This window comes from Coffea eugenioides, chromosome 2 (assembly GCF_003713205.1).
Source record: "Coffea eugenioides isolate CCC68of chromosome 2, Ceug_1.0, whole genome shotgun sequence".
In the NCBI taxonomy this organism is placed as follows: domain Eukaryota; kingdom Viridiplantae; phylum Streptophyta; class Magnoliopsida; order Gentianales; family Rubiaceae; genus Coffea; species Coffea eugenioides.
In genome coordinates this window covers 55,479,185-55,506,538 of record NC_040036.1, presented here as the reverse complement: position 1 = coordinate 55,506,538, position 27,354 = coordinate 55,479,185, and the positions used below count along the sequence as shown (strand labels likewise).

Genomic DNA, 27,354 nt, shown 5'->3' with positions numbered 1-27,354 from the left:
AAAAAATCACAATATTAAGCTTTAAAAAAGTTTTACTTGGTATTTTTTACACAATTTAAAAGTTTTATTCAGTGATTTTTTATAAGATTTACTTGTTTTATTACAGTACAAATGTCACCACTATCATGTCCATTGGCAGAATTTATCTAATTCTTCACAAGTGGAAGGGAAAATAGCCAATTTCATCCCTAAATTTTTCACTAGTATTGATTTAATCCCTAATTTTTATTCCTAATCAATTTGATATATGAACTTATTTTGCAGTTTCAATTAAGAACTTCCGTGATGGCTTCATCACCTAAAACTAATTTGACTCTTAATTGACAAACTAAACAAAGATATTTTAGAAACATCACTTATGGGGCTCTAATAAATCAAATAAATTGTATAAAAATCACAATATTAAGCTTTAAAAAAGTTTTACTTGGTATTTTTTACACAATTTAAAAGTTTTATTCAGTGATTTTTTATAAGATTTACTTGTTTTATTACAGTACAAATGTCACCACTATCATGTCCATTGGCAGAATTTATCTAATTCTTCACAAGTGGAAGGGAAAATAGCCAATTTCATCCCTAAATTTTTCACTAGTATTGATTTAATCCCTAATTTTTATTCCTAATCAATTTGATATATGAACTTATTTTGCAGTTTCAATTAAGAACTTCCGTGATGGCTTCATCACCTAAAACTAATTTGACTCTTAATTGACAAACTAAACAAAGATATTTTAGAAACATCACTTATGGGGCTCTAATAAATCAAATAAATTGTATAAAAATCACAATATTAAGCTTTAAAAAAGTTTTACTTGGTATTTTTTACACAATTTAAAAGTTTTATTCAGTGATTTTTTATAAGATTTACTTGTTTTATTACAGTCTCGTGATAATACCTCTATTTAATTAGTCAATTAGGAGTCAGATTAGTTTTAGGCCGTGGTGCCATCATGGAGGTCCTTAATTGGAACTACAAAATAAATTCAAATATCAAATTAGTCAGAAATAAAAGTTAGGAACTAAATCGGCACTCATAAAAAATTTAGGGACGAAATTGGCCATTTATCCAAGTTGAATCTATACCAGACACTTCCTTTTTCGAGTTCCACGTTTTTTCCATTGACAGACAACATGAGAATGACTGACTTGAAAATGAGAGTTCTGATAAATAATTTTGATCCACAGACCATCCATGGCTAAGCCCTTTATTGGTTCCTATATTTGCGTCTAGTTATTTCATTTGTTTGATTACAGACAGGCGGTGTGGTAGTGGCGGTGGTGCTGAGAATTTGGTAAGAAAATGGCAAACAATGGGCTCCAAGAAACACTGCTGAAGAAACAGTACCATGAGAACTGCCCTGGTTGTGTGGTGGATGAGATGAAGGAGAGGCAGGAAGGTGTGCCCATCAAGAAGCTTTTAACCATGGGGACCATTGTGCTATCTGCAGGTAACTGAAGTTTCTTTAAATTTTGCTCTTCTCTTGCTGGATTGAATGTGAACTAAGCAAATGTGATTACTGGAGTTTGGTTTTGGTTTGTTGGTCTGGTAGTTGGCCAGCTAGTCTTATTGGATATTGGGAGCGGGAGCAAATGTATGAAAATTGTTCAGGGTGAGACTAGTGATCTGATCTGCCCTGTTGCATTTAGGATTTAATTTTGGTTCATGAGTTCGAGAAGTGGAGAAATAGAACTAGAGAAAGCAATTTCAACTCATGAATCTGAGAGTTTTAATCAAAGATAATTCCTTCATCTCTCGTATTGACCCTCAAGTGGTTTAATATTTTGGTTTCTCCCTTCTCTGGCTGCAATAATATAGTCTAGAAGATGTGTGTTTAGTTTCCCTGAATTCTTGTTATCGCAGAAAAGAAACGGAAACGAAAACTCTATCTTTACTATCACTTACTTTGAGCAAGCTTCCGTAGAACATCCTGAAATTGTAGAAGAGAGAAAGCTTGTTATTATTTAAAATTCTACTGTTCTTTTGAAACATCTCTGTGGCATATTGGATGACTCGTGCTTTTATATTAACTGGTATGTTTCCTATTAACTCATGCTTTTCTATTAACTGGCTATAAAATGTCAAGAAAAAGGTCCTAAGGGCCTTAATTTTTTCATCCAAGGATCTTTAGAGATTTTTAATAACTAGCAGATGAATCTTATAGACAATGGCTGGAAAGACATAATATTTGATCCTTTCAATTTGGCCCACTGAATTAAAGGCAGTCAATGGTATTGACTGAACAAAAATATCGCCGGGGCAGGATGAATGTGAGTGATTATTACAGCCAATGAATGACATTGACCCTTTCAAGAGAAAGGAAGCATTGTTTTCATATGGTTCTCTTTGTGCTTTGTGGGACCATGCATATCTGAATTTTTCAGGCAGGCATATACCAAATTTGTATTGATCTGGTGACATTTCTCTGTAGTGGGTAAAACAGAAGAGTGGACTGGTATTTTAATTGACCAGATGGAGATTCTGAATTCTGCATGGTAGTAAACATTTGTTCTTAGGTTGTGCTGTTGGACAGCTAAGAATGCTAATAAGAACGTCTCAATCCAATACAAGTGTCGAGAAATTGATTCCCATTGCAGATTCATGTGGATTCTGAAGGAAATCTACACTTTTAGGAATAACTTCTGCCTGAAATTAAGAGATCTTCTTCTTCATAGAGTTTGGTTTGGATGATATTAGTTCTGCCATTGGGAGTGTTAGACAGAAGCGGGTTATTTTCTCTATTTTATCCTGTAATGGTTTCTTATTACCTTAGGTATAAAGTGGGAACTACTTTCATTTAATTCAGTTATATTGCAATAACTTTTCTTTGTACGTTATGGGTTATTTTTGAAAAGATCCAACAAAAAAGGTATAAAAGATGAACAGCTGGCATGTTTTTGCCTGAACATATGAACAAGCAAAATGTGGTTCGCTACCTCACATGGAAGCAGAAACTGAGATTAGATGATAGAACTGAACTATCAAGTCAAGTGACTTGGTTTGACTAAGCACAAATATCAAGAGGTTGAACTCTATATGAGATTGAAGGGAAATTTAAACCATGTGAGTTCACCACATTAGTTTATTCAAATTGGAGGAACAGAGAAAGATGTGTTGCTACTGCCAATTTTCATGCATTCAGTATTTAAACGAAATATTTATTTAAAGTTCAGACTCTGGTTTATGACTACTGTTTTTGGTCACACCAAATTTTATAAGAGATTGAATTTGAACAGAGGAAATGAGACATAATAGTTTACAGCAAATAGTTTGTGTGTACATCATGTCTTTTCTTGGTTGCAACAATATTCTTTACTTACTCCCGTTTGGGGACATATTTTTTATCCTAGATGAGTAAATGGTTCATCTGGGATTTGTGACACAAACAAATACCTCTGGATATCTCTATATTATTGCCTCTTATTGCTTAGTTTTCCTTTTTCAAGTTAAATGTTTGGCATTTTTACAAAACCTTTATGTGTATAGCTTCGTAGTTATTTACAAATGTTTTTAGCACTTACATGAGGATTGGTTATTGTTTTATTGACAATTTCAGTTTTATTGCAAGGTCGTGCTCTGACATCTTTTTCTCTGTCTTTGGTTGCTTCCTCAGCACTACCAATTGCATCTCTTTATCCATTTCTTTATTTTATGGTAAGTATATTTGAGCCAAATTTGGTTGCACTGAACTTCTGTTCAATTTCTGTATATGCCCTTCTATTTAATTGTCCTGAGTAGCTTAGTTTAAGAGTCTTTTGATTTACTTCTTATAAGGATTTGGCATGGGATTCCTTACTGTTTCATGTCAGATATCTTGTTAGTCTTTCAAACTTTCAGTGTTGAAATACCGATATTTTACTATTTCTGCCTCTGGAGAAATAAATTCATTTTCTCCTTTAGATCTCCTGACCTATAAAATAAGCTTATTCTTTTAGAATTCTAATAGACCTACAAGAAGCTAGTGGTTTCAGGCTGGTGGCCTTTACTACAAAAACATGATCTGGAGATAACTAGACTTGAAAAACTATTTGCATCTACCTTCTTTTCCCTTACCAAATGGCAGATCTGCTTTACTGAAATTTCATTTTAAAACTTGACCTGTAAGAAATTGGCCAGTCATTGTAGTGTAAAAAGACACATATGTTGGCAATGCTTTGCATTTTTTACTTTTCCACAAATTTTGCAGTCTATGGAAGGAATTATCGAATCTGAACCAAATTATAATGTTTACTTGGAAACAGATACCATGTTGTTAGACACTGGGAGTCTGCACTCACTTTTGTGTCCCTTTAGCATTGATTTTGCTATAAAAACATGGAACTCTGAACATAGAAACTTTTATCTGCTTTTGCAATTCAGACTAAAATGGGATTACATGACATTACTTTGTAATTGATTTTATATATGAATCCCACAGATTATTGGATATGGAACTTGTTTAATATAGGCTTTTGACTGTTAGAAATTAATCCCTTACTGATTCTACAGCTCACGCATTTATCTTTCATGAAGAAATTTCTTCTACTTCTTATTTTCCCTAATGTCATGGATGCATCTGTATTTTTACTCTCGAAAAGAGATTTCAGTTACAGATGTTTCAGTCTTTAATTTTACAATGTAACTTGCAGATAAGAGATTTCCATATTGCAAAGAGGGAGGAAGATATCAATTTTTATGCAGGCTATGTTGGTGAGTTTATTTCCCTCTACTTCAGTGATATTTTTCCACCAAGTATTGCATACTTGTCCTTGATAAATAGTCATACGTTGCCTATAATCATGAAGGTGCCTCATATATGCTTGGAAGAACTCTGACTTCCATATTTTGGGGAGTAGTGGCTGATCGATATGGTCGAAAACCTGTCATATTCACAGGGGTTATCGCTATGTATGTCCACTTAATCTGTTTCAAATTAAGTTTTCTATTCTAACTGTGAATAGTTCAATAAGCCTTGGTAAATCTTGGTTTCAGATTTGTTTTCAATACTCTATTCGGTCTTAGTTTGAACTTCTGGATGGCAATTGGTACAAGGTTTCTGCTTGGTGCATTGAACGGTTTACTCGGACCAATGAAGGTATTACAAAATTCATGGGGTCCTTTACTCTTGGAAGTTCACAGCTGAACAATGAAGCCGTTATCCTAAGTTTATATGGATGCAACTGTCTTTCTTCTCCTGTTCCCTGCATTTGCATTTACATAAAATCTAAAGACAGCAATGACTGATATGCTGCAATTTCCAGGCATATGCAAGTGAGATTTGCCATCACAAGTATCAAGCTGTGGCACTCTCCTCTGTAAGCACCTCGGATCACTGTATACTTCAGATTTATTACTAGCTACCTAACTAGCAAAATTTGTATTATGCGATATGTCAGTTTACTAACATAATTATGGTGTGAGCTATCATTGACAAGATAGTTATCTATCGAGTAATATAACTTTGTCAAAACAACATATGTAGAACTAAAAAATGCACTATTTGAAAGTCAAATACAATATACTGGAAGCAAAATAGCAATTAAACGATGACTTTGGACTGAAAGGCTGGAACTTCAGACAGGGTGAGTCTTGACCTGCCCAACTGTATCTTTGAACCATACTGGGATGTTCGATTGAGCCACACCAATGGTCTAGCCTTCATGTTTAAACTAGAATATGCTAAAATACTGACAATATATATATATATATATATATATTTTGCAGATCAGTGCATCGTGGGCCATAGGTTTGATCACTGGCCCAGCTTTGGGAGGTTTTCTTGCACAGGTACTCTAATTTGTTGTTTATGAACCCCCATTTACTTTTCTGCTGCTAATTTATCCCTTATCATATGCATATTAACTATTGGAAGCAGCCTTGACTCAAATACTACTGAAGATTTGGAGACACGTATTGACCAAATCCCCATTGCTAAAGTATCAAGTTTTGCTGCCACTGATTTTTTATTCTTTGAATTTCTTTCATCAAGAAAAGATTCTTGCTTTTATTCTCGTTTCTTGATTTGTAGAGCAGTACTGTATGAAAACCGGGTTGGGATTTAGTTTGACATAAGTAACTACAGTACAAGATTGGACTTAGTTTAGTGAACATTCACGCATAATGAGCTAAATGCCTACAACTAGAGCTTCCACATTCTATATGTGCAAAAAACTTTCAAATTCTTGAACTTGTGAAGCATGTATAAGTAGAGACTGGTTTATTTTGCCCCACATCTTTTCAGTGTCATTAATGTGTTCTAATTTTTATTTCATGTGCCAAGCCCGCAGAAAAATATCCTGCCACATTTTCTCCAAATTCTATCTTTGGCAGGTAAAAAATGCTCTGGTTCTGTATTAATATTTTCATAATGTTTTTGGGCTAATACTTTCTTATCCATAATGCTCCAAATATTATTTTTCAGATTTCCATACTTCCTGCCGTGCCTTTGCATATCGCTCTTTGCATTAATTGGGGCAATTTGTTGTTTTTGGCTACCGGTAAGTCTCCAGTATATACGTTGAATTCCAATTAGATTTTCTGTCATCCATATTGTTGATCATTTTGAGACGTGTCTTTATTTGGAACACTATTTTGCCATCACATCGCAGAGCTGATAATTATTTTTCAATATAATTCTTAGCTCTCTCCTACTTGTTGCAGCAGTTTACTCTAGAAAATTTAGTTATTGATATTGCTGAGCCCTTTTTAATGCTTCGCCCTCTAGTGAAAGCACTAAGAATCGTCTTTGCATTAGTCTACATTCCTGCTTGATTTTTTGAATGACCTAAAATCTGCATCCTTTAATCACTATAACTTGTTGTGGTATATTGCCACATGTGAACCCTCAACACTTCATAAACAAAAATTAGCCGCATGGACATACTGATCTTGCATGAAATAATTTAGTCACCATTTCTAACAACTTCTTTTGGAAAAAAATGACAATTAAAGTCAATGTCTCACAGGTTCTAGGATATTGCACTCGAATTTGAAACAACCTTTGTGTACCATTTAATACAAACTTAATACTCTGCAGTTGACTTTTGATCTTGAGGAACAGCCCAATCTGCATACCATTTGATTTGTGTATAAGTATGGCTCCGATACAACATAACTATACCTAGCTATCAGTACATGGAACTACATCCCACTGGAAAGGAGATATCTAGTCTACTCATAGAGTGATAATTGAGCTTTCCAACTTTTCTTACATACCTAGTTTGTTAACAATGCCTAAAGAGAGAGTTTAATGTTGAATTATCTTATAATTATCACCTGTGGTTATCCTATGATCTACTAAAACAACTATTCAACTTTGTCTGGAACTTGTTGGAAACATACTGAGTGGTTCACTCAGCATCTCTTGAGCCCAAACTTATGCAGAATTGCTGATAAAATGAATAAAGCAAGCTCTGGGAGACTGCTTTAGTCAACTCACCAGCTTGGAATCCTCCCCCTGAGCATCAACATAGGAGGTCACTTCATGTAAACCTCCTCATCATTTTATGTAAACCTCCTCATCTTGTCACTTTTGTGACAAGATGGACTTCTAACGTATCAAAGGAATTATTAGGATGTGCTTTTCCTGTATATACCCATCACAACCAACAATAGCTTTAATTAAGGAATACCAATAATGCAACATCTTCTTCCATAGCTTTTGTCCAACCAGGATGGAATATATTTTCAGCAATGGAATTGAATGAGTTTCAAGTTAGACAACAAAAATACGATTGAAAAGAAATAAAGGAACATAAGCTACTAAGTTAGCAATGGGATACAAAGGGAAGACCTCCTATGTTTCTGTTAAGCAACAGGAAGATCTAAATCAGATGGAGGTGTAACTGTCTGATTTGATGTCAATAAGGCAACTGATAAATCAGTGTCAGAGCTCCATGCAATAGAACAAGTTGCTCATTTTTCCTCCTAGTAACTCCATTTTGGTGTCCAATGGATGGACAAGAATGTTCGACTTGGCCATGAAAGAATTGAATGGGCTGAAAAAGGATTCTTCTGCATTATCATGATGATGGATGAAGACGAGTAGGTTGAATTTGTTCCCATTGCAGAATAGAAATGAACAAAACACAAAATGTAAATTACAATATTATTTCATAAGATAAAAATAAGAAACTCTAGAAAAGTCATCAACAATTATTACAAAGTATTTGGAACCAAATTTGAAGTGACAGAGTTCCACTGCTAACTTTGAAATAAACTAACATTAGTGGTGCAGCCTGCAGGTGCTTATTTCTTCAGTCTTGGAGCAAATGAAAGACAACAAAGCTTTGTGTAATTTGAGATGACTCATTTAAAAGAAGACACAGATCAGGGAATAGTTTCTTTAAATTTTGCAAGAATGGATGACCCAAGTGACAGGGGACTTCAAGTGGAGAAACACCAGGGAGATATGCAACTGAATAATTGAACAGAGTAGTAGAGACGTAGCTTGTGCCTTCTACTAGTGATCCTATTTGTTCCCAGATGTTAACTTTCCACAGGAGTTATTTCCTAAACACTAATTGATTTGTGAGTTTACTAACAGAGACAAGATTAAGCGAAATCAGGAATATTGATAACATATGAAGCGAAAATGAGTTGGAGTACCTGCCATGTGATGTAGAAAGATGTCATCAAATTATCTAATTGAGGAAATGAAGCACTGGGAAGAGATGTGCCAAAGAACAGAAAAGAGGTCTGCCAATTATATCAGAAGAATAATGATGAACATGATTCCTTAAATATAATGAGAATTTGACAACTGCAGCCAACTCCACCGTTGACCAATTTTACTTTTAGTACCATGAAAATCATGATTATGGCATAACTCTGAGTGCGCATATCAAGCATGATATCTACATAGAAGGTGAGTAATTGAGACACCCAATGAGAAGTGCCATGCACTAGTAGTGTCATGCGACCACCAATACAGGATGAGCAATGCCAATGAGCACTAATGTGGACCATGCTGCAATGAACAGTGCCACGTAAATAATGCTGATGAACAGTTAATATTTATATATTTTTAACGTAACAATCTTTTCTAAATTTTTGATGTACTATGCAAAAACTTCCTCTTGTGCATCCTATGCCTACGATAACATGTAGATCCTCCAGTTCTCTTTTGCTTTCGCATCCTTTCCCTCCTGGTCATGAAAATTGTAGTATTCTGTTGTTATTTGTTAACTTAGTCGTGCACTTAGGGGATGCATTGTTGGGATTAATGGTAAATCGTATGACTGCAGGAGACGTTGCATATGCACCCTTGTAATAGTTCACCTTCTGAATCATATGATGCTTTGGAGGCTGCACTACCAAAATTCAACGGGAAAACAGAAACAAAAGATGGAAGAGAAACTGCTTCTGCAAAAAGTCTCTTGAAGAATTGGCCATTAATGTCATCCATAATAGTATATTGCATTTTCTCCCTTCATGATATGGCTTATTCAGAGGTATAGTTGATATCTGTCTTCTCATCATTTTAATCATTTAAACATTGTTTCTTCCAGCATTTTAGTATCAGTTTACACAGAGATGAAGGTAGGAATTTCTGTAGGTTCTTTCAGTCTCTTATTTGATATTTTTGTTGCTGAAACTTTGATCATCTGGCAAGTTATTTTTTAGTCATTGTTTTATTCCGGGACTTTGTTTCTTTTGTTGCTGCTCTTGTCCAGTTAAGCATGCACATTATATTACAATTGTTATTTCCACAGATATGTTCATTATGGGCAGAAAGCCCCAGGAAGTTTGGAGGTTTAAGTTATTCAACTCAAAGTGTTGGTGAAATTCTAACAATTACAGGTAGGTTTGATTATCAATATTTTCTGACCTCTACCACAAAGAGGTTTTGTTTTATTAATGTCTGTTATTACATGTTTTCTCTTTCCTCCTTTCTGGTACAGCTGATTGTTGTAGAACAAAGGATGTATTTTATCAGTTTTTCTTCTATGATTAAAATTATCATCTATCGTGGAACTTTTCTTTCTATGTAGCTCCATGTGTGGTTTGCTGTCAGAAATAGATATTAACTAAGTTAAACAAATGGTTTTATCAATGACGCTCATATTTATCAATTCAACAAGCGAGATGGAAACTCAATGTGTACTGTAGATATAATAAGCATCTCAATATATGATGTCATATCAGTGTTCCACCTTTTGTCATTATAGCCAGTTTTGTGAAATCCAGTAAATTAGAAACAGAGTTGATGTATTGTTAAATTTAGGGCATTACTCTTTGCTGACTGAGAAAAAAAAAAAATCATTTTTTGGCAATATTTTGGTGTCATGTGTTGGGGCTTATTAAATGTGGTTTTCAAGGTGGTTTCTTCTGTTTTCCAAAAGCAATAATCTTTTTGGGAAATACTTAAATAAATCTATAAGAAGCAATTTTTTTGCAGTATATCTCTCAGTTTGAGAGTAATCTAAGATAAGATGCTTCTTGGAAATACTGAAATAAAAATTTGTCATTATTGGACTTGTAATATCTGTTATATTACCTCCTTTAGCACAGTAGATGGCTGTGCACATATGATCCTGCCATTATATTTTTTCTGAAGCAGATATGGCCTACATAGACCTACTTCTTGAATCTTTTCTAAACCTACTTCTAGTTGCGCTTTTATTTCTAACTGGAAGCTGTAGAAATTGTTTTTACTTCCCTGTTTCAACAGTTATTGCTGACTACTTAATGAAGGCAAATATTATAGCTAGTGAATCTCAGTGTTGCAAATTATCTATGTGATCTTCCACTTAGCTTTCTGTTTTTTTTCTTTTGTCTTTTGTTTCTTGGTTCTATGTAAAATCATGTCGAGTCATGAAGTTGTTTTCGTGCTGGCGTGATCTTCTTGTACAAATGATATGATCCATGTCCATGAACTATTTTCTCTAGCAGCATAATTGTCTCTTCTCTTGAAGTTTTAACTGATGTATGTGTTACCATTTTTTATATCCTCTGAACTACTGGTTGGAACCTTAATCAAATGCGTTTCACATTGAGCATTTTGTTAGTGTCTTTAATCACAAGAAATACTTTAAAATGTTGGTTGTTTGGTTAGATTTTCTTTTGGTTTTTCATTTTCTCTTCATGTCTTTCATGAGGCGAGTGGTTTTGGAGAATCATTTAGGTGTGCTTAAAAAGACCAAATGGTATAGGTAAATTTCTGATTAAGCTCAAACTAATGAGAATGTAATGGTCTTATTTTGCTTTGCATATGCTTTTTCTTCTTTTTATTTCTTTTTTGTGGTGGGATACTTCAGCGTCATACTTAAAACAACTATTCCAAATTTTCAGGATGTGGACTTTTAGTTTTCCAACTATTTTTGTATCCATTTGTGGAGAAGATGCTCGGCCCAATTAACATTGCTCGAATTTCAGGAGTAAGCACTAAAATGCATATTGATTATAATCACATTGATTTAAAATAAGGTTTCAATAAAATTTAGCTAATGGCATCTAATAATACATGGAACCTTCCGTTTGTAGATATTGTCAATACCTCTGCTGACAAGCTACCCCTATATAGCGATGCTATCTGGAATTGCCCTTGCAGTTGTCCTCAATTGTGCAATACTGTTGAAAAGCGTCTTATCTGTAAGTTCTTTTCTTATTTCAACAATTCATAAGTGGTCTTTGGCTATTGAATTCTGTCAGTAATTATACAATAAATTCCAGAATATGTTGGTGTTAACATAAAATAAATCCATATGCAACACAAAGAAGAGCTTTCTCAACTTGCTTGATTTGTTTCTTCCACTTCTTAGGTGACTCAGTAACAATGAAAAAATTTTAGACAATTATGATTTGAAGTAATACCTTAGGAAATGGTTGTTACTGTCTTAACAACTTCTACTTTAATGTCCTATTTCCTGACGCTAAATTCAATTGTTTCCATCAGATTGCATGTTGCTTATAGCTGAGATGGACATTGAATTTTATTATGTTAAAAAGACCTGATTTCCTGTACTCGATGCTCTTTTTTCCTTAACTAAAGTTAAAGGATTTTACATGAAGGGACATGCTATTGGTTAATCTCCACAGTGGATTGGAGTTGAAAGTATCTTTCTAGAATTGGTCTTAAATATGATTAAAAGTATGGTGATTTGATCTCTAACTCATTTTTATTTTCCTTCTTCGGCTTCAGTTTCCCATATAAATAACCTCTATCACCATTTCTTATGTAATATAGATGTTAGATTGATTCCAGACCTAAGTATTTTATTGATCATATAGGAGCAGATTGATAAGGCCTTTAGTTAAGCTTCCACTGGCTTGAGCTTTCTCAGTGGGAACTTTTAGAGCTTGTTTGGGAAAAACACTATACAGATTATACATTCAATGTCCAGTTTCCCTTTAGCAGAAGCTAACATTTAATCAATGTTATTCATAGTATTGACAGAGTGGAAAAGGTTTCCACATCCTTTGAGCTGTGTGTACGTGTTTGGTACCTTTATGAGGTAAACCATGTATTCATCTGCTTGACAATTGAAAACTAAAAAGGGGGAGAAAACATTCTTCTTCATTGTCCCTTTAGACTACACAATGTACAAATATATATACACAAGTGTAACCTAATTTAGATCCTAGAATCATGCAAATCTAAATCACTCTATAACCTAATCAAATCTTCTAATAGCTGATACTATAATAAAGCAAATCAAATAAAATCAAATCTAATCTTTCCTAATATTTACAATATCAAATCAAATCATATATTTATGATTTCTACAATATCGGATCACATATGTTCAACACTTCCCCTCAAGATGGAGCATAGATGTTAAACATGTCCATCTTGCCACAAATATAATCAATTCTCGGACCATTTAGAGGGTTAGTGAAAATATCAGCTAACTGCTCTCCAGTTCTCACATGACTGGTTGAGATCAGGTTTTGCTGAATTTTTTTCACGAATAAAGTGGCAATCAACTTCGATATGCTTTGTTCTGTCATGAAAAACTGGATTTGATGCTATATGAAGGGCAGCTTGATTGTCACACCATAACTTCATTGGAAGTGAATTATTGATTCCATACCTCACACAATAATTGATGTATCCATATAAGTTCACAAGTGGACTGTGCCATAGACCGGTATTCAAACTCTGCACTAGAGCAGGATACTACATTTTGTTTCTTACTTTTCATGATACCAAATTACCTCCAACGAAGACACAATATCTAGTTGTAGATCTTCGATCAATTTTAGAACCTGCCCAATCCGCATCTAAGATGCATTTAACATGAGAATTGCCATGATTACCATATAGTATACAACGTCCTGGAGCTCCTTTAAGGTAACATAAGATTTGCTCTAAAATTGCCCAATAGGTGGTTCTTGCTGAGAACATAAATTGACTCACAATACTAACCGGATATGCAATGTTCGGATGAGTCACAGTAAGATAATTTAACTTCCTCACTAATCTCCGGTACATTTCAGGATCTGAGAATAACTCCCCATCATCTGTTGTAAGTTGCATGTTGGGGATCATTGGTGCACTACATGGCTTAGCACCTAGCCTTCCTGTTGCTTTCAAAAGATCAAGGACATACTTCTTTTGGCATAAGAAGATACCTTGTTTACATCTTATAACCTCAATGCCTAAAAAATATTTCAGCATACCCAAATCCTTTGTCTGGAAGCGCGATTGAAGAAAATTTTTAAGAACTGCAATACCTGCAGTGTTACTACTAATAATAACAATATCATCAACATAAACAACAAATAGGATAAGACCAACTTCAAATTGTGATAAAAGACAGAATGATCAGAATTACACTTCTTCATGCCAAACGCTTGAACCACCTCACTGAATCTCCCAAACCAAGCACGAGGACTCTATTTTAAGCCATATAATGACTTTCGGAGTCTACAAACCTTACCAGACTCCCCCTGATCAACAAACCCCCGTGGTTGCTTCATATAAATCTCCTCTTGCAAATCTCCATGAAGGAATGCATTCTTAACATCTAACTGGTACAAAGGCCAATTATAAGTAGCAGCAAGGGAAATAAATAATCGAACAAAGGTGAGTTTGGCTATGGGAGAAAATGTGTTTGAGTAATCCACATCATATGTCTGAGCATATCCTTTTGCAACAAGACGAGCATTGAGGCGAGCAACAGAACCATCAGAATTGACTTTAACAGCAAACACCCATTTACAACCAATAGGTTTCTTACCTGTTGGTAGATGAACCAAGTCCTAGGTACCATTATTGTCTAGAGTCATCATTTCTTCCTCCATAGCAGTCCGCCAACTAGGATGTTCCAAAGCCTCAGATAAGTGTTGAGGAAGAGATATTGAATCGAAAGAAGCAGTAAAACAACGCAAGGAAGGAGACAAATGATCATATGAAGCAAATGATGAAACTGGGTAAGTGCACTGTCTTTTACCTTTTCTTAAAGCAATGGGCAAATCAAGATTGGAATCTGAAGACTGAGGAAGCGGTGGATCAAGACTCAAATATGTAGATGGAGAAGGTGGTGGAGGATGTGAGTCTGTGTTGAGAACGACGAGAATACACTTGAATAATTGGTGGTCTTGTAGGAATAGTTGTTATAACAGTGTAGACTAGAATATCATCTTTCTCCCCCTTACTACTGTAGACATTAGACTCAAGAAAAAATGGATGTGTCTCAAAAAATGTAACATCAGCAGAGACTAAATAACAATCTAAAATTGGAGAATAACATCTATACCCTTTCTGAAGACGTGAATAATTCAAAAACACACTTGAGAGATTTGGTATCTAATTTAGACACGTGGGTACGGGTATCACGAACAAAACAAGTACACCCAAATATACGTGGCTCAATGGGAAATAAAGATTGGGTTGGAAACAAAATTGAATAAGGAATCTCACCAGCAAGTACAGAAGATGGCATGCGATTAATTAAGAAACAGGCTGTTGAAACAGCATCTGCCCAAAATTGCTTAGGAACCTTCATGTGAAATAGGAGGGCTCTAGCAACTTCTAATAAGTGTGTATTTTTTCTTTCAGTAACACCATTTTGTGGTGGTGTGTCAGGACATGAAGATTGGTGAAGGATTTCATTTTTTTGACATTAATGAATTAAAGGGTTTAGAAAAGTACTCTTTTGCATTATCAGTTCGCAAAATGCAGACAGACACGTTGAATTGTGTTTTGATTTCAGTACAAAAGGAACAAAAGATACTAAATTTCAGTGCAAAGGGAACAAAAGATATTAAATAAATCTGAATGACTTCTCATTAAATATAACCAAGTAACACGAGAGTAGTTATCAACAAAGGTGACAAAATATTTAAAACCAGACTTAGATGCTATTGGACAAGGGCCCCATATATCAGAGTGCACTAATTCAAAGTTGGATGCAACCCGTTTATTGACTCTAGGCAAGTAAGGCAAACGATGATGCTTGGCAAATTGACATAACTCATAATCTAAATGGGATAAATTTTGAAAATTTGGAAACAACTTCTTCAAGGTGGATAGAGATGGATGACTGAAACGACAGTGAACTTCAAGCGGATTCAAGGTGGATGAACATGCAACAGGTTTCGACACTTTTATTGAAGTGGTTTCAGGTGTATACAGGCTGCCAGACTCACGTCCTTTACCAATAATCTTCTCCATCATGAGATCCTGAAAAATACAATATTTAAGAAAGAATGAGATAGAGCACTTGAAAGTTTTTGTAATTTTACTGATTGAGAGTAGATTAAAAGAAAAATTAGGTAAGTATAAGATTGAAGATAAGGGGATAGATGACATAGGGATTGCTACACCAGAACCCACAACTGAAGCACACGACCCATCAACCAAAGTAACATTCGGATGATCTTTGTTAGGATTAAAAGAGAAGATATCTTTATTGCCGGTCATATGATCTGTTGCACCGGAATCGATGACCCATTTGTTAGAAGATGACACAATGCATGTAGTAGGTTTACCTGAGTGATCAATAGAAGAAGGATTAGCAAATTTTTGTGAGGCCTAGAACTCAGTTAAGCGGGCAAACTCATCAGCAGAGATGAGTATGAATTTGTCAGAAGGCACATAATTGTTCTCCTGGATTGCGAAATTTGCAAATGAAAGATGCTGTTGAGGTCTACGATGAAGGTCCAAACACGTACGTATGGTATGGTTTGATTTCTTACAGTGATAAAAGACTCGTTGATTTGAGTTGAATTGTCCATGACCAGCAATCCCACCAGTTTCATTTTTGCCACTGTTTCTACTATTATTTCCTCGACCAGCTCCACTTCGTCTTGCGAGAGCACTAGTAACATTGGAAGTAGACAAAGATTCCTCGGTTCTCAACACTCGTGTGAAAGTGTCATGAACGGAAACAATCTCTAGGTTAGAGAGAATTTGTGTTCAAGTAGCATCAAACTCAATTGGTAATCCTACAAGAAAATTCATTACAGCCATTTGTTCGCATTGAGACTGCTGAGTTTTTATATCAGTACTAAAAGGAAGGAGATAATTCAATTCCTCATATACTCGTTTAAAATCCATAAAATATTCTGTAAGAGATCTCTGCTGTTTTTCCTGACGCTAAAATTCCTTGCAAACATCATATATATGATTTAGATTACCCTTACCAGAATACAAGAAAGCCAAATAATCCATAAGATCTTTAACAAATTCATAGTGATTGATCAGATTGACTATCTCATTATCGATAAAGTTTCAGATCTGCAAAAATAGTTTTGCATCTTCTCTTAGCCAAACCTTCTTTTCTTCTCCATCAACGGGTGGGTCATCAGTGAGATGATCATCTCTATTGATGCTGCGTAGATATATCCGAATAGTTTTACTCCAATTCAAAAAAATTTTTCCACTCAATTTGTGTTTAGTAATTTTTGATGTTGTAGGAATAATATCAGAAATTACGGTTATCATTTCTCTACTACTACCTTTCATATCTGCTATTATAATTCACACAAGAAGGAACTAAAAGTGACTCAATAGGGTCACGTTAAAAGACAAACTGATAACAAAGCCTAAAGCGCTAATACCATAAAAACTAAAAGGGAGAGAACATTCTTCTTCATTGTTCCTTTAGACTACACAATGTACAAATATATATACACAAGTGTAATCTAATTTAGATCCTAAAATCATGCTAATCTAAATCAATCTATAACCTAATCAAATCTTTTAATATTTGATACTATAATCAATGCTAATCAAATCTAATCTTTCTTAATATCTACAATATCAAATCAAATCATATATCTATGATTTCTATAATATCAGATCACATATCTTCAATAACAATATTTAGTTGATTATGGATAAACTCTGGAAACTGAGAGATCAGAATCAAGAAAGCCTTGATCATATTCTGGTTCAATTTGGAGCAATAGTCAGTCCCACAAAGACAGTTTTCAACCTGGATGAGACTATTGCAATGGTGAATTTGTAGATATAGCACCTAGACTGTACCCTTAGTTTTGTTTGGGAAAGATACAGCAAACTCTGTCCCCAAAATTGGTCTTTGATATCATCTTGAAGCCTAGAAGTTTTGATAGGTCAATTAAAAGACGAAAACCAGAGAATTTCGGTTTCATAACATTTTCAGTCAAAATCAAAACTCAGGAATATAGAAAGGCCAAAAACAAACGGTTACAAACCTGTTTACTCATGAAATGCATTATAATTGGAGAACTCTATGTTCCTGGCAAATTGGGAATACTTCATGTCAAAGTACTCCCACATTGAATTTATGTTAATAAACTTTCTTAGCTGTTCAGTGGATGGCTTGACATTCTTTTAAGATTGAGAACAGGTATCTTGGAGGGAAAACATCTAGTCACTATATTATGAGTGACCAACTAGTATTTATAGGAGTAAAAATCTAACAAACTATTTACAAGAATACCCTTACTAATTTATTATCTACAAGAATACTTATATTCTCCTAACACTCTCCCTCAAGTTGAAACATATATATCATAAGCACCCAACTTGTTACAAATGTATTTCACCCTAGAACCCCCTAAATTCTTGGTAAACAGATCAACCAATTGATCTATAGACGGTACATGAGATATCTTGATAATTCCGTCAAGCAATTTCTCTCGAATGAAATGACAATCAATTTCAATATGTTTTGTTCTTTCATGAAACACTGGATTAGACGCAATATGAATAGCCGCCTGATTATCACACACTAAATTCATAGGCTGTTTATGCTCAAACCCAATTTCAAGTGACATGCTCTTCAACTAAACTAACTCACACACAGTGTGAGCCATAGCACGGTATTCAGATTCTGCACTTGATCTGGAGACAACTGTTTATTTTTTACTCTTCCACGACACTAAATTACCACCAACAAATACACAATATCCTGTGGTCGATTTTCGATCTGAAGCAGAACCAGCCTAATCTGCATCACTATATCCTTTAACATCAGTGTGTCCATGATTTTGATATAGCAATCCTTTTCCAGGAGCACTCTTAAGATACCTGAGAATCCGTATAACATCCCAATGACTAGTACGAGGGATGTCAAGAAATTGACTCACAATACTCACTGCAAACGAAATATCAGGTCTCGTTATAGTGAGATAATTTAATTTACCCACAAGTCTTCGATATTGCTTAGGATCATCTAGTAATATATCATGATCTCCTACTAATTTCACATTAGGATTCATAGGAGTATCCATAGGTCGGCAACCTAACATCCCAACTTCACTCAGCATATCGAGTACATATTTTCTTTGACATAAATAAATCCCATATTTAGACCGAGCTAGCTCAATACCCAGAAAATACTGTAGATGACCTAAATCTTTTGTTTGAAAGTTTGCCTGCAGATTGGATTTAAGTTTCTGAATCCCCACAACATTATTACTTGTAATCATAATATCATCCACATAAACTAATAAGATTTTACCAGCATTAGAATGCCGATGAAATACAGAGTGATCTACTCCATATCTTGTCAGATCGAATTCCATGACAACACTACTAAACCGGCCGAACCAAGCCCTCGGAGACTGTTTCAATCCATATAAAGATTTTTTCAAACGACAAACCAACCACGAATTCTCCCTCTGAACAACAAAGCCAGGAGGTTGTTCCATATATACCTCTTCTTCCAAATCTCCATGTAGAAATGCATTTTTCACATCCAACTGATACAATGACCAATTATAAGTTGCTGCCAAAGAGATAAGAAGACGAACCGAGATAATCTTTGCAACGAGAATGTTTCTAAGTAGTCTATTCCATATATCTGAGTAAATCCCCTAACTACCAGACGAGCCTTCAATCTATCAATAGAACCATTAGGCTGCACTTTTATAGTGCACACCCATTTACAACCAACAACAGGCTTACCAGAAGGAAGAGGGACAAGATCCCAAGTAACATTTTGTTTCAAAGCAGACATCTCTTCTTGCATAACTAATCTCCAACCAGGATGATTAAGAGCATGAGTAATAGACTTAGAAATGGAGACAGAATCAAGGGAAGCAACAAAAAAAGAATAAGACATAGAGAGACGAGAATAAGAAACAAAATTAGAAATAGGATGAGAAGTACAATACCTCTTACCTTTGCGTAAAACAATAGAAAGATCTAATTCAGAGGAGGGCGTCATACCTGGATTTGAAAATTAAGAGTTAATTGGTGAAGTGCGTAGCATATCAGGAACTTGCTCAACCATGGAACGATGAGAACAAATTTGAAGATTAGGATGAGATAATCGAGCTATAGAATCTGGTGGACTAGATAACTCAGGTAATAAAGAGGAAGGGACTGGTAAAACAGGAGAGGAAAAAGAGGGACACTGGTCTAACTCACAAGGCATACCGTGTTTCATAAAATATGGAGTGGATTCAAAGAAAGTAACATTAGCACAAGTAAAAAATCGATTTAAAACTGGACTGTAACATCTGTACCCTTTTTGCGCTCGTGCGTATTCTAAGAAAACACACTTAATAGCACGAGGATCTAATTTATTCACTCTGGGAGCAAGCTGATGAACAAAACACACACATTCAAAAATACGAGGAGGTAATTTAAACACAGATTCATGAGAAAAAAGAACGGAGTGAGGTAATTAGCCTCCAAGAATATTAGATGGCATGCGATTAATTAAATAACATGCAGTGAGAACTGAATCACTCCAAAATTGTTTGGGCACATTCATGTGCAACAAAAGTGTCCGAGCAACCTCGATTAAATGGCCAATTTTTCTTTCAGCAACTCCATTCTGTTGTGGAGTGTGAGGACAAGAGGACTGATGAATAATACCGGACTTAGTCATAAAGGTATTAAAAGGAGTGAAAAAATATTCTTTCGCATTATCACTGCGAAATATACGTACAGGCACACCAAATTGATTTTTTATTTCTGTAACAAATGCACAAAAAATGGAATATAGTTCTGAACAATCTTTCATTAAATAAAATCATGTAACTCTTGAAAAATCATCAACAAAGATTACAAAATATTTAAAACCTAACTTTGAAGCGACTCGACTAGGACCCCAAACATCAGAATGATCTAGCATAAAGGGTTCAGAAACCCGTTTATTGACTCTAGGAGCAAAAGAAATACGATGATGCTTTCCTAACTGACAAGACTCGCATTCTAACGAAGACAACTGACTCAAAGTAGGAACCAACTTTTTCAAATTTTGTAAAGACGGATGACCCAAACGACAGTGAATTTCAAGAGGAGAAACAGTAGCAGGACATGCAATCGGATCATTGAAGTTGAGAAAATAAAGACCATTATGTTCATGCCCTCCACCAATCGTCCTTTGTTTTCAAATCCTGAATGACAACAAAATCAGGAGAAAAAGTAACTGAACACTGTAGAGATTTAGTGAGCTTACTAACAAACATTAGATTAAAGGGGCAAATTGGGTACGTAAAGAATAGAAGACAGCGGAAGAGATGGGTTAACTTCTACAGTGCCTAGTCCTTTAACTTTAGTGGTAGATCCATCAGCTAAAGTAACATGAGGAAAGGAAGTAGACTCTTGAAAATTATCAAAATTTTTAGAGGTACCTGACATATGATCAGTAGTCCCGAATTCAATAATCCATGAGTCATTACCTTTTTGTGCTAAAGAAGCAGAGGGAAAAGATGCGTGATTTGTAATTTGGTATTGTAGGAATTTAACATAATCTTCCTCGGATATAGTAAAAATCTTCTGGGACCCATGTGCTGAAGAACTTGATTCAACTTGGTCAGTGGTAACCGCATGAGTAAAACTTTCAGCCATAGCGAATAACACTTCAAACCCAAAAAAAGGGTCAAAACTCGAGATGAACAGTGCCGTGAACAGTCGTGATGAACAGTGTCTCGTGAACAGTGTGTGCGAACAGTACTTTTGAACAGTATGAGTGAACAGTACTTGATGAACATTATCCGTGAACAGTACCTTTTTTTGAACAGTCGCTTGAACAATAACGCGATGAACAATATCGCGTGAACAAGACTCTTGCTAGATGTTTAACTCTAACCCTAGGACTTTAGCTCTGATACCATGAGAACAGGTATCTTGGAGGGAAAACATCTAGTCACTGTATTATGAGTGACCAACTAATATTTATAAGAGTAAAAATCTAACAAACTGTTTACAAGAATACCCTTACTAATTTATTATATACAAGAATACTTATATTCTCCTAACAAAGATGACTTATGAAAATAATAATTTCAGAACTTTTTTGATGGTCAAGAATCTCACACTCCCGTCCACTTTACAAATTGCAGCACTCATGATTTGCAAAGGTCATTTCTGCTAGTTTTCAACAGCTTAGTTAGGTTTTGTACTGAAAGAGTTGCAATAATAAGCACACATCTCTGTGCTAATTTTAAAAGATCAAGAACTTTCTCATTAAATGTTCTATTTTTTGTTCATGATGGGGCCTTTGGCATACACCATCTGTTCCATCAACAAACTTCAAAATAACTATAAGTCAGAGGGATATATAGTGCTACCTCTCATAGCTATGAATGACAACCACCACCGGAGGGGACTATATGATTCACCTTGCAATCCATATGAAAGTCTTCAGAGAATTTTGAGGAGACTTCTATAATGTATTACATCTTATTGTGGCAGTATTATTAGAATCAGCCTCATTTTTTTCCTGTTAATGATTTAGAAGGCACCATCATCATCTCTACAATTAGAGAATTGGGCCAAACTTTTACATAGTCAAACTCCATACCTTGAGTTTGAAAGTGCATTTTTTTATTCAATTATAGGAAAAGAAAGCTTTATGCTATTGTATCACTTAAAGAACTAAGGTTTGAAAGCTTCCTTTGTTAAGTGATCCCTGTAGTTTCTGGTCTTCTATATTATTCTCACTGCTGGGTAATTTCCTGGCATGTTTCTGTCAAAGAAAATCGTGTGGTTTGTAGGGTCATTTTGGGTTTGAAGGGCCTCCATCATATCCATGATCAGGTCATGTGTTGGAGCTGTATCAGGAGTGTCAACAATCTGGCTGTTTAGTAGAGCAATTTTTTGAGTCTTGGCTTGCATTTCAATGTTGCCAAATTTTTTGTGGACTGTAGGATATGTCACTTTCATAGGACACATTTTACCTGAAATCTTCACTCTCTAAGAAATTTTTCGTGACATCCAAATGAACCATTGTAGATTCAGGCAAAGGGGATAAAATCTACCTCAATACAGACTCTTGTCACAAGGGCTAGGGTTAGGAATTAGGGAGCTGCATCCACTTTTGGTGGCCACTATAGAGCATGTCAGAGAAAATACATGATTTTCAAAGAAAGGATTGGTAAAGTCTACATATATTCACCCAGACAGTTGTCTTTAGCAGTCTTGACATTGTTGTGGAAGCCTGGTGACCATTTAAATTCCTGCATGTTATAAACTCCTTTCACCAAAACAATGTGGGATCCTTCTTCTTGGTGAGATTTAGTCTTCTATTGTTACTTCCCTACTAAAGCAAATTTGGAGGCAAAGGGAGTGACTCATCTCAGAATTTTAGGGAAAAAAAAAGAAGTAAAGAAAGGTTTGGAGTCTCCCCTCGGTGCATGGAGAGAGGCTTGACTGATGGTGACAAGATACATTAGCTAATGACCAGGAGACTTTAGCTTTAAAATGCGTATCAGACACTATAGTAGCAAAGAATTTAGTACTCCAGGCTCCATAGGATGGAGCAGCAAGAAGGTTGGTTAATTTGGAGCATGGTGTGCTGTTTTCCTCCAGTAGAAGGATGGGGGGCTGCAGCAGCATCCACGAAAGAAAAGTCTTTCTGCGAAGATGAATTTGGGAATTGTAGGATACATAGTCAAGAATCAGTAAAAGAATGAAAACTCTGTGTTTTTTCTAGAAGAGATGTTAGCTTTCTTAAGAAACAGACTTAAATAGATAATCCTCCAGCAATCAACTCAAAGGGAAGAGACACGAAATTCTATCCGTTAATCAAATGCTTTCTGTATGATTGATACATATATCTGAACATGCTTACCTGTAGGTAAATCATAAACCTAAGTCCTTTGTGGAACAGATGATGTCAAATACTAATACGAGCTAATAATACAATTAAGTTTAGGATGCATTTATAGGCTTCCATCCATTGATATGCTACTGCATGAAAATGGTCATTCAAGGAAGTAAGGTTCCATGATGGGCAAATGTAGATTTTTGATGATATGAAGATCTAGCAGGGAGTGTTACAATGACTCGTACAGAGAACCAGGATTATCCAATCATTCATCATAAATATGATATAGAAGTGATGATGGGTTAGATTGATGTGATTGCTAGTATCTCACATGTTAAGTATCTTTCAGGACCAATTTAGATGCTTATGTGAACCCACTAATTTACTGATTAATATATCAGAAGACCATAATACATTAATTTAGAAAATGGCCATCAAGTTCACACCTAGGATGACATGTACAGGGAAACAAGATTACCCAATCATTCATCATAGAGATGATATGGAAGGGACAACAGGATAGATTGATGTGATTGCTAGTATCTCACATGTTAAATTTCTTTCAGGACCAATTTAGATACTTATGCGAACCTACTAATTTACTGATTAATATGTCAGAAGATAATAGTACATTAATTTAGAAAATGGCCAACAAATTCACATGTATTTGTGTGATTCATTTCTTTTGACAAAAATATTTGATCAAATTCAAAATATGAATTTCACTGTTCTTGCTATTCATGTCCTAACATTTTCTGGTAAAATATCACTGTTACAGACCTCCATTATCACTGGTTTGTTCATACTTCAGAATAATGCTGTGGTAATTTCTTTTTCACTTGGTCTCAGATTTCTATTATTCTGATACTTCATTGTGTATCAGGAAAGAAGCATGCTTATTCAGACTTTTATTAACTTATGCCTGATACTATCATCACAGGAACAACACCAAAGAGGTGCTGCTAATGGCATTGCCATGACAGCAATGTCATTGTTCAAAGCTGTAGGTCCAGCTGGTGGAGGTGCAATGTAAGTGTCTCTTATTTAAGATCAATTTTTCAGTTATTGTTTTATCTGATATAAAAAACATTTTCATGGTGCATCAGCTTCTGCCAGTTTGTCTGATCTGAACTGTCAATCATGTCAAAAGGCTCCAGTCAGCTGAGCATAAAATATTTTCTAGTAGAATAATCAGCATTTCTTACTGAACCATGCAAAACTAAATAAAAGATATTTAGCCATACAAATAATCTCCTTGTTTTCATATTGAATCCAAAGTCAGTGAATATCATGACTGTCAGTTACTTTCTGAATGACATGAAGTTGTTACTCAAGCCATATCAAGATTCAGTTTCCATCTCAGACCCCTCTCTACCATGTCCTCCCAAAACAGAATGGAATCAAATGGTGCACCCATTACCTCTGACAACTTATACTCCATTACCTACTTATTCTTTACTTTCATTGGGTGCCAGAGAATAATTCAAATACAAATATATACCATCTAAGGGTTAGACCTAAGTGCGGTGGTAAAGTCACTCTGTTTTCTGTTGGACTTAATTAATTTTATAAACAGAAACAACTGCTCAAGAAAATAAATCTGTGTACTGTTAGTAGTTATTAGCACTATTATATTCCTCTGCACTTGGTCTGCCCTTGATAATAGTTGTTTTCTGCACAAAGTAATGAATTTCAGCATCCTTTGACATTTGAGTCAATCTTGTTCTCTCAATTTATGCAGCCTTTCTTGGGCACAAAAGCGTCAGCATGCTGCCTTCTTTCCAGGTAGGACATTTGCAAATTTTGCTGGTTTTGTATTGTTTGATCTAATACAAGAAAATTCAGTTTTCTAGTTGTCTGAGACAATGTCCTCTTGTTTGTAGAGGACAAATGGGCATCTCCATCTCTATGCATAATCTTTGGACTCACATGTTGCAATTCATTGTTTTCCACTAAAACAGATAATCTTGGAATGCTTTGATTTGAGTATGCTTGGAATGTTTAGTTCCAATTGAAATTTAGGCTCAAACTCTGTTTGCTCCTTCTGGCAAAGCCATTTGGAATCATAATCTTGGATGCAAGCTGAAACTATTGTTACTATTGAAATTCTCATCTTAACAAGATTATTAAAAAAAAGTAAAGAAAAGAAAGTATGGCTGCTAGATCTGGTTCTGTTATAAAGCTTCCTGAGAAGATACGATGAATGTTAAGGAGAAGTTCTCCATGAGTGTTTTGCAGCAACAGGACCTTGAATGCACCAGATGAAGGAAATGTTCACCAGAGTTTTGAATGTCATTAGTTTGATTATTTACCTGGTGGCTAGTTAGATATTGGCCGAAATCATTAGTTCTCTCTATCTCTATGGGAAAACCCCTAGTTGAAAGGACTAATTCATATGGAACAATGGACATCTGATCATTCTGTTTGCAGATTTCAGGAATCTTCTCAATCAGAAGCAGCAGCCTTATGGGTGCTAGTATTCTCTCTTCATAATGATGGGATAAAAAAAGGAGTCACATTATTTGCCTGCGAGTATCAATTATACTTTGTCTACTGTGTAATGATGCTGCATTCTCAACCTCATTTTACTCGTTTCTTTTGTATTTTCCCACCCAAAAAAGAAAGCCAGACAACAAGCAAGGTTTGGAATTGTATTGTTCTAGATATTTATTATTGCAATGTAAATTCTAGAAGGCTTACCATTGACTTAGCAGCTGCTTATTGCAGTGTAAACTCTATTTGGCTATGCCTTTGTTCTTCCTAGAAAGTCTTAGCAGCTGCTTACTATTGGCTTTGCTACTGTTATCCCTTGAACTTTTCAACATAGTAATATATGCATGAACATTTTATTTGTATAAAAGCCTCTGTTCACCAATTTTTATTTGTGTATAAAAGCCTCTGTTCACCAATTTTGTTGTCTTCAATGCAGGTGTACACTTAGTCTTCTTCATCTTGAATGTAATTGAGGCAATCGGAGTATTGATGACCTTCAAACCATTTTTAGCTGACTGGAGTCAATATGAGTCGCAGAATTGAAAGTCATGATTCAGTTGAACTTCCATAATGCAATGAATCAAAGCGCATATTAAGCATGATTCTTTTGCACAGTAGTTGGTGCTGAATCTGGTGGCACCAGAATCAGAATGCTCATACTAACTGGTAGAGAGAAGGTAATTGCTGCCGTTGTTGGAAGGGGAATCATTGTCATAAGGTCATTCATCACTTGGAAGCCATTAGCATTTCGAAAATGCAAAGTTTCAGTTTACAAGTCAGATATAGATATAGGACATGCATATGAAGATATAACACTTTGTTGTAATTAACTTTGTATAACAATGAATTACCAAACTAAAACACATGTAAATATATGTAAATAAAATATATATGTATGTATGTGTGTCTGTATGTTAGTATGTTAAGTATTTTTGTCCAATCAGTTAGGCTTCAGCTACCAATCAAGTTTGTGTCTCCTCTTTGCTCCCTTTTCAATCCGTGTATTGGAGAAAAAGCAGGTCATCTGTTGTGGCCGATCGAATACATATGTTTAGTTTGGTAAGGGTTTTTTTTTGGTGAGTTTTTGTTGTTGCCTACAATATGGACGCTGTATGAACATGAGCAAATTTTTGTCTATGTTTTCAGAACCGGACCGGATAGCGACTCGGCCGAGGTCAGGGGTCAGGGGTCAATGGGTTCGACCGGGGGTCGATAGGGGTCGAACCGGATGACGTCATAAATAAAAATTATTTAAAAATTAAAATATTATATATATAATATCTAATAATATATTGATATTAATAAAGGTATATCCATATATATTTGATGTTTCAAATATATTTAACAAGAAAATACAAAGAAATTAGAACAATCAAGTAGCAATTTATATTATTTAATAAATATTAACAAGTTTATAATTAAAATTATGAATTTAATTGAAAAATA

General features: G+C 35.1%; 1 protein-coding gene across 4 annotated transcripts in view; it reads left to right on the top strand.

Moving 5' to 3' along the window:
• The window catches only part of LOC113761483 (protein ZINC INDUCED FACILITATOR-LIKE 1-like), an 82,676-nt gene extending 55,705 nt beyond the window's left edge, over window positions 1-26,971 (top strand). The window contains exons 1-17 of one of the 4 annotated variants that reach the window (XM_027304489.1): window positions 1,116-1,448; window positions 3,612-3,652; window positions 4,627-4,687; window positions 4,783-4,885; window positions 4,970-5,072; window positions 5,239-5,292; window positions 5,702-5,764; window positions 6,258-6,307; window positions 6,399-6,474; window positions 9,223-9,429; window positions 9,691-9,778; window positions 11,270-11,355; window positions 11,462-11,569; window positions 24,194-24,238; window positions 24,356-24,444; window positions 25,157-25,200; window positions 26,345-26,971. In XM_027304489.1, the coding sequence (XP_027160290.1) occupies window positions 1,301-1,448; window positions 3,612-3,652; window positions 4,627-4,687; window positions 4,783-4,885; window positions 4,970-5,072; window positions 5,239-5,292; window positions 5,702-5,764; window positions 6,258-6,307; window positions 6,399-6,474; window positions 9,223-9,429; window positions 9,691-9,778; window positions 11,270-11,355; window positions 11,462-11,569; window positions 24,194-24,238; window positions 24,356-24,444; window positions 25,157-25,200; window positions 26,345-26,451 (1,473 nt within the window). In that variant the 5' untranslated portion in view covers window positions 1,116-1,300 and the 3' untranslated portion in view covers window positions 26,452-26,971. Of the gene's footprint in view, window positions 1-1,115; window positions 1,449-3,566; window positions 3,653-4,626; window positions 4,688-4,782; window positions 4,886-4,969; window positions 5,073-5,238; window positions 5,293-5,701; window positions 5,765-6,257; window positions 6,308-6,398; window positions 6,475-9,222; window positions 9,430-9,690; window positions 9,779-11,269; window positions 11,356-11,461; window positions 11,570-24,193; window positions 24,239-24,355; window positions 24,445-25,156; window positions 25,201-25,845; window positions 26,276-26,344 lie in introns of those variants that run through there. The other 3 variants (XM_027304485.1, XM_027304490.1, XM_027304488.1) reach the window with 3 other exon arrangements.
• The last annotated feature ends 383 nt before the right edge of the window (window positions 26,972-27,354 follow it).